This window comes from Chiloscyllium plagiosum, chromosome 30, assembly GCF_004010195.1.
Source record: "Chiloscyllium plagiosum isolate BGI_BamShark_2017 chromosome 30, ASM401019v2, whole genome shotgun sequence".
NCBI lineage: Eukaryota > Metazoa > Chordata > Chondrichthyes > Orectolobiformes > Hemiscylliidae > Chiloscyllium > Chiloscyllium plagiosum.
Window position 1 is genome coordinate 44675704 of NC_057739.1, and position 7602 is coordinate 44683305.

General features: G+C 43.9%; 1 protein-coding gene across 1 annotated transcript in view; it reads right to left on the reverse strand.

Annotated features, from left to right (window-relative positions):
• gtf3c5 (general transcription factor IIIC, polypeptide 5) overlaps positions 1–7602 on the reverse strand; it is a 43250-nt gene that overhangs the window by 8398 nt on the left and 27250 nt on the right. The window contains exons 4-6 of the mRNA XM_043720600.1: positions 4390–4585; positions 3665–3769; positions 240–354 (exon numbers count right to left, since the gene is read on the reverse strand). Of these exons, the coding sequence (XP_043576535.1) occupies positions 240–354; positions 3665–3769; positions 4390–4585 (416 nt within the window). The remainder of the gene's footprint in view (positions 1–239; positions 355–3664; positions 3770–4389; positions 4586–7602) is intronic.

Genomic DNA, 7602 nt, shown 5'->3' on the forward strand with positions numbered 1-7602 from the left:
GCATTGTCAGAGGGTCAGTGCTGAGGGAGTGCTGCACTGTTGGAGGGTCAGTGCTGAGGGAGAGGGCATTGTCAGAGGGTCAGTGCTGAGAGAGTGCTGCACTGTCGGAGGGTCAGTGCTGAGAGGGTGCCGCTGTGTCAGAGGGTCAGTGCTCAGGGAGAGGGCATTGTCGGAGGGTCGACTGGATTGTTCTGCCGTTATTGCTGGATACAATCGAATCACTTCTTGCTGCCAGTTACCGTGCTTGGTGCTGCATCGTAGCCTGAAATCCAACACTTGGTAAATCTTTGCTTTGGGATCTTTTCGTGGATCGTACCCAAACCTGACCCAGAGACTCCGCCAGGGCCCTGTAAGCTGTGGCAAAGAGGGGAGGGTGAGGGGAGACACAACAAAAATAGTATGATGCAGTTGGTGTCCCTCCCTGAGGGCAGTATGTTCAAGTCCCATCTGCCGTGAAGATTTAACCTAACATGTCCAAACAGGTTGATTAACAATAGTTTTTATAAAGAGGGAAGAACTGGGGCTGGGGGGAAAACTGTGGGACTTATATAAGCAATAAACAGTCTTCATAAATAAAATCGATTATCTTAGTTTGATTATCCTGGTTAGAATCTACTAACAGCTGCAGAGTTGCATTTTTGATGTACCTTAGGACAGGCAAAATCGACGTTTCGGGCAAAAGCCCCGAAGGGCTTTTGCCCGAAACGTCGATTTTGCCTGTCCTCGGATGCTGCCTGAATTGCTGTGCTCTTCCAGCACCACTGATCCAGAATCTGGTTTCCAGCATCTGCAGTCATTGTTTTTACCTTTTTGATGTACCTGTCAGTCTGCTCCAAAGCTGAAACATGACATCTAGTCTCAGTTCTACAAGAAAGCACTGTGGGGAAGAAGCCGTCTTTGAGTGATTTCATAGACAGACTCTGTAAGAGTCCAGTATTACATGATGCAATGGGCCAGTACAGCATTAGAAAGGAGTGGGAGGGTGCATCTTCTACTCAGAGAAGCAAAGGAAATAGGAGGAGTGGGCCATTCAGTCCTTTGAGCCTGCTCTTCCATTTAATATGCCCGTGGCTGGTTATCCACTCAGTACCCTGTACCCACATTCCTCGATCCCAATATCTAACTCCTTGAAAACATTCAATGTTTTAGCCTTAACTGCTTATTGTGGCAGAAAGTTCCACAGTCTTACCATTCTCTGTGTGAAGACATTTCTCCTCATTTCAGTCCTAAACAAGTCCTACTGATATCCTCAGACTGTGATCCCGGATCATCAGGAATATCCTTCCTCCATGTACTGTCTAGCCATACAGTCATACACCCTGTTAGAACAGGGTGTCCCCCAGCCAGCTGGAAATACCTTCAAACCTCAAGAAGTTTCAGCCTGATCAAAGCTCATCATCCACCCTGTGTTAACCCATTCCTTTCCCATCTACCCAACCATCTCTCACAGCAACACTTCTATCCTCAGCAATCAAGCCTGAAAATGGTACCAAATGGAAACTGTAATTAGCCAGACGCTACAGAAACAAGTGTCTGAATTCAGTAAAACCTTCATTACAGACTGAGTTCACCTCTCTTCCACCACACCAGATCCAACTTCTTTCATCTTTGCTCTTGATGATGGGGCCTGTACTGAGAAGGAATGACAGCAGTCCACAAACAACCCCCCCAACACACACACACATTTTCTCATGTTGCTTCCAATTCTTCGTGAGTGAACTCGAAATTTTTCAAAATTCTTTGAATAGGTTGTGGATGTTGCTGACAAGGCCAGCATCTGTTGCCCATCCCTAATTGCCCTTGGACTGACTGGCCTGCTAGCACTATTTCAGAAGGCAGTTAAGAGTCAGCCACATTACTGTAGGTCTGGAAGAAGAATAAGAGAATGACCTTATTGAAATAAGCACAATTCTTAGGGACCTTGATAGGACTGGATGTGGAGAGGTTGTTTCCTCTTGTGGGCCAGTCTAGAACCAGAGGGCATAATCTCAGAATAAGTGACTCTGGAATTTTTATTTTCACCTCAGAGAGCTGTCAAGACTGGATCATTAAGTATATTCAAGCCTGAATGAGGCAGGCTTCTAATCAGTAAAGGGAAGCGGGATTATGGGGATAAGGCAGGAAAATGGAGTTGAGGATTATCAGATCAGCCACTGAATGACGGAGCAGACTCAAATGAGCTGAGTGGGCCACTTCTGTTATGTGTTATGAAAATGTGGGGTGTACTGTACCTTTAACAGAATTAAAAGATGGCAGAACTACCTGACAGCACCAAGTGTTCTGAACAAGATATAGTGTAACCTTTTGGTCCAGCAGCTAGTGTAGCTGGTTGCCTGGAGACAAAAAAAAGCAAATTTGAATTAGGCCAATCTGTTTAAATTATACCCCGAAAAATACCAAACTCCAATCAAGTTTGAATTTAGTATTAAATATTAAAAGCCAATGACATAATCCGATGCTTTAGGGGTATAAAACTGGGAAAAATTGAACAGTTGAGAAGAGAACTGCCAAGCCAGTAGCATGTACAGGCTGCCCAAAAATAGTTCTCTTAAAGGTACCTTTATTGATCAGTGACCTATGAAACAGAAATCCATAAGAAAAAGAAAAGAAGACAGATGAAGATATATAAAGAAGATGTGACAACTGGTGGTTTTGAAATTTGAATTTTGGTAAATCTCAATCAGGGGTTTATCAAACTAGTATTATAGAAGGGAAAGTAAAAGATAGATTAGAGGAAGGAGTTGTAAATAGTTGTTAGTTAATTACTCTCTGTTATACTTTTAAGAAATAAAGTTGTTCAATTCAACTTAATAGTTCTTGGCCTCTTGAATTTTCACAGATTACTGCATGGGATAAATCTTTTCTGTGTTGCTGGTTTAAATTAAGCAGGAGGGTTTACCCCGTGACATAACACCTGACATCTTGTGGTCTTATGGAGTCACATTTTGGCCAGACTGAATAAGAGTGGCAGATTTCCCTCTCTAAATTTGTTCACAAATCAGACAGGGTTTTATAACAAGATTAGAGTGGTGCTGGAAAAGCGCAGCAGGTCAGGTAGCATACAAGGAGCAGGAAAATCGACCTTTTGTACAAAAGCCTTTCATCAGGAATGAAGGGTTTTTGCCTGAAACATTGACTTTCCTGCTCCTCGGTTGCTGTTGACCTGCTGCGCTTTTCCAGCACCACTCTAATCTTGAATCTAATCTCCAGCATCTGCAGTCCTCACTTTCGCCTAGGGTTTTATAACAATGACAGTTCTCATGCTCACCATTACCGAGATGAATTCCAGACTTGTTTTTTTAAATTAACTGTATTTAAATTCGATATGTGCCATGTGGGATTTGAACCTGTGACCCCCTCCCGCCCCGAAGTCTGGGATTGTTGGATTACTCATCCAGTGACATTACCACACACCATCCTCCCTGGTGCTGTCAACTATTCAACTCCTTGGGGAAGGAGCCACAGTTCCTGCTTTAGCAGGGGTGACAAGCCTGTGATAGGACCAGTACCTGGGCAGATGCACAGACCCAGGGAGACACACCCACAGCTCTGACCTAGTCTATTCACCTTAGTGTTAACGAGGCATACACAGTTCACCTTCACACAGGATGATGCATTCATGAACTGAACCAATCAGTGAAGCAGAGTTAAAGCAGCAACCCACCATGTAGTATGCCACGAAAGGCAAAAGCAGCTTCAGTTTGTCTGGGTGAATGTCAATATTCGACTTCACTGCATTCCGGGACCAAATGGGCCGGATTTCGAAAAGCTGTGAAGACAGAGACAGACGTGAACAATCAAATCTCTGGGTTGCAGTGATCCCAATTAAACTCCTGTATCTTTAAAAGATTATGGAAACACAACTAATTCTTCACTAGGAAAAGGACATAACAGTCACCCAGCTTTTGTACTGAGGGAGAAATGGCTCCATGTCAGAAAAAGTCCATTCCTCAGGCAGCTGAGGAATTTAATTTTAAATATATTAATACTCTGCAGCACTGCACACAGAGAGCCAAACCCAAGGATAGGCCTCAGCTAGTTGGCTTCAAACTGCTCTGTGAAGTGGCCCACCAAGCCACTTAGTTTGTATCAAATACAGCCAAGCTCCAATTTAAGTAAATCCCTCCACTGGGAAAGACCTTCATTTTACAACCTCAAGTTTCAAATGAAGCAATCTTGAAAATGTCACTGTTGCAATGTAAGAAACCCAGCAGCCAATGTAGACTGTAGTGTACAAACACGCAGATAATTTGTTTTACAACCTGATAAATAGTGGCAGAATACTGTGCAAAACTGCTCTGTTCTTTAAAACTTCAGTTTGAAAGTGATGCTGTTCTGAAGAAATACCGGGGGAGATGTAGACAGAGCAGAGACACCTTCAGCACTCACCCTCTTCAGCTCCTCTTCGGCTCTCCGGTCTGGGGTCTGTGAGTTGAATTTCCTCCAGTTCTGAACAGCAGCTTCAAGGGGCTGGGATGGCACCTCTGCATCATCAAAATTCACAAATATGGCGTTGTGAGGACGGCGAGCACGCCCCAGGCCTATCAGGTTCTCGTTGGATACTTTTGGAGGATGGTAACCATCCCTGCAAACAAGGAAAGCCACAAATAAAGAAAACAAACTTCACTGGAATGCTTTCACAGAAACTGGATATTTGACTGTTCTCTCATTAGGTAAAGTTACCAGAGTCTTACTGGACCATAGAGCTGATCTCCCTTAGAATAATACAGCGCAGTACAGCCCTTGATGTTGCACTAACCTGAGAAACCAATCTGAAGCCTATCTAACTTACACTATTCCACTATCATCCATATGTTTATCCAATGACCATTTAAATGCCCTTAAAGTTGGCGAATCTACTACTGTTGTAGGCAGTGCATTTCACGTCCCTACTACTCTCTGAGTAAAGAAACTACCTCTGACATCTGTCCTATATCTATCATCCCTCAATTTAAAGCTACGTCCCCTTGTGCTAGCCATCGCCATCCGAGGAGAAAGGCTCTCACTGTCCACCCTATCTGCCCCTCTGATCATCTTGTATGTTTCAATTAAGTCACCTCTTAACCTCCTTCTTTCGAACGAAAACAGCCTCAAGTCCCTCAGCCTTTTCTCAAAAGACCAGGCAACATCCTAGTAAATCGCCTCTGCACCCTTTCCGATGCTTCCACATCCTTCCTATAATGCGGTGACCAGAACTGTACGCAATATTCCAAATGCAGCCGCACCAGACCTCATGTCCCCGAAACTCAATCCCTCTACCAATAAAGGCTAACACACCAAATGCCTCCTTTACAACCCTATCAACATGGGTAGCAACTTTTAGGGATCTATGCACATGGACACTGCGATCTCTCTGCTCATTTACACTACCAAGAATTTTACCATTTGCCCAGTACACTGCATTCCTGTTACTCCGTCCAAAGTGAATCACCTCACACCTTTCTGCATTAAACTCCATTTGCCACATCTCAGCCCAGCTCTGCAGCTTATCTATGTCCCTCTGTAACCTGCAACATCCTACTGCACTATCCACAACTCCACTGACCTTAGCATTATCCGCAATTTACTAACTCATTCTTCTTTGCCCTCATCCAGGTCATTTATAAAAATGACAAACAGCAGTGGTCTCAAAACAGATCCTTGGTACACCACTGGTAACTGAGCTCCAAGATGAATATTTCCCATCAACCACCACCCTCTGTCTTCTTTCAGCTAGTCAATTTCTGATCAAACTGCTAAATCACCCTCAATCCCATGCCTCCATATTTTCTACAATAGCCTACCGTGGAGAACCTTATCAAACACTTTATTGAAAACCATATACACTACATCAACTACTCTAACCTCTCCAACTGTTTGGTCACCTTCTGAAAGAACTCAAGAAGGTTTGTGAGGCATGACCTACCCTTCACAAAATCATGCTGACTATCCCTAATCAAATTACTAATTTTTAGATGATTATAAATCCTATCTCTTATAATTCTTTCCAAAACTTTGCCCACAACAGAAGTAAAGCTCACTGGTCTATAATTATCAGGGTTGCCTCCACTCCCCTTCTCAAACAAGGGGACAACATTTGCCATCTTCTTTTTCCTGTGAATACTGATGAAAAATATTCAATTAGAGTCTCTCCTATCACTTCAAACTCCATGCACAGATTCCCATTACTGTCCTTGATTGGCCCTAATCTTACTCTAGTCATTCTTTTGTTCCTGACATACCTACAGAAAACTTTAGGGTTTTATTGATCCTATCTGCCAAAGACGTCTCCTGTCCCCTCCTCGCTCTTCTTAACTCTCTCTTTAGGTCCTTCGTGGCTAACTTGTAACTCTCAGGTGCCCAAACTGAGTCTTCACGCCTCATTTTTACATAAGCCTCCTTCTTCCTCTTGACAAAGGTTTCAACTTCTTTAGTAAACTATGGTTCCCTCGCTCAACCACTTCCTCCCTGCCTGGCAGGTACATACTTATCAAGGACACGCAGTAGCTGTTCTTTGAACAAGCTCCAAATTTCCATGGTGCCTATCCCCTACAGTTTCCTTCCCCATCTTATGCATCCTAAATCTTGCCTCATTGCATCATAATTGCCTTTGCCCCACCGTAACACTTGCCCTGCAGTATATATCCATCCCTTTCCATCGCTAAAGTAAACATAACCGAATTGTGGGCACTATCACCAAAGTGTTCACCTAACTTCAAATCTAACACCTGGCCGGGTTCATTACCCAGTAGAAATGGATAGATGGATACCACTGGGCAAGAGTTACAGCTGGGGGAAAGGCAGTTACAATGCGATTAGGCAAGATTTAGGAAGCATAGGATGGGGAAGGAAACTGCAGGGGATGGGCACATTAGAAATGTGGAGCTTATTCAAAGAAAAGCTACTGTGTCCCCCAGATAAGTATGTACCTGTCAGGTAGGGAGGAAGTTGTAGGGCGCGGGCGCGGGAGCCGTGGTTCACGAAGGAAGTGGAATCTCTGGTCAAGAGGAAGAAGAAGGATTATGTTAGGATGAGATGTGAAGGCTCAGTTAGGGCACTTGAAGGTTATAAGGTAGCCAGGAAAGACCTGAAGAGAGAGCTCAGAAGAGCCAGGAGGAGACATGAGAAGTTGTTGGCGGATAGGGTCAGGGTAAACCCTAAGGCTTTCTATAGGTATTTAAGGAATAAAAGAATGACAAGAGTAAGATTAGGGCCAGTCAAGGATAGTAGTGGGAAGTTGTGTGTGGAGTCAGAGGAGATAGGGGAAGCACTAAATGAATATTTTTCAACAGTATTCACTCCAGAAAATGACAATGTTGTCGAGGAGAATACTGAGAGACTAGGTGTGATTGAGGTTCACATTTCGAAGCTCCTTGGATGCTGCCTGAACTGCTGTGCTCTTCCAACACCACTAATCCAGAATCTGGTTTCCAGCATCTGTAGTCATTGTTTTTACCTCATATTAGAAGTCCTGCCGAGTTTGAAAATAGATAAGTCCCCTGGGCCGGATGGGATTTATCCGAGGATCCTCTGGGAAGCCAGGAAGGAGATTGCCGAGCCTTTGGCATTGATCTTTAAATCGTCATTGTCTACAGGAATAGTGCCAGAAGACTGGAGGATAGC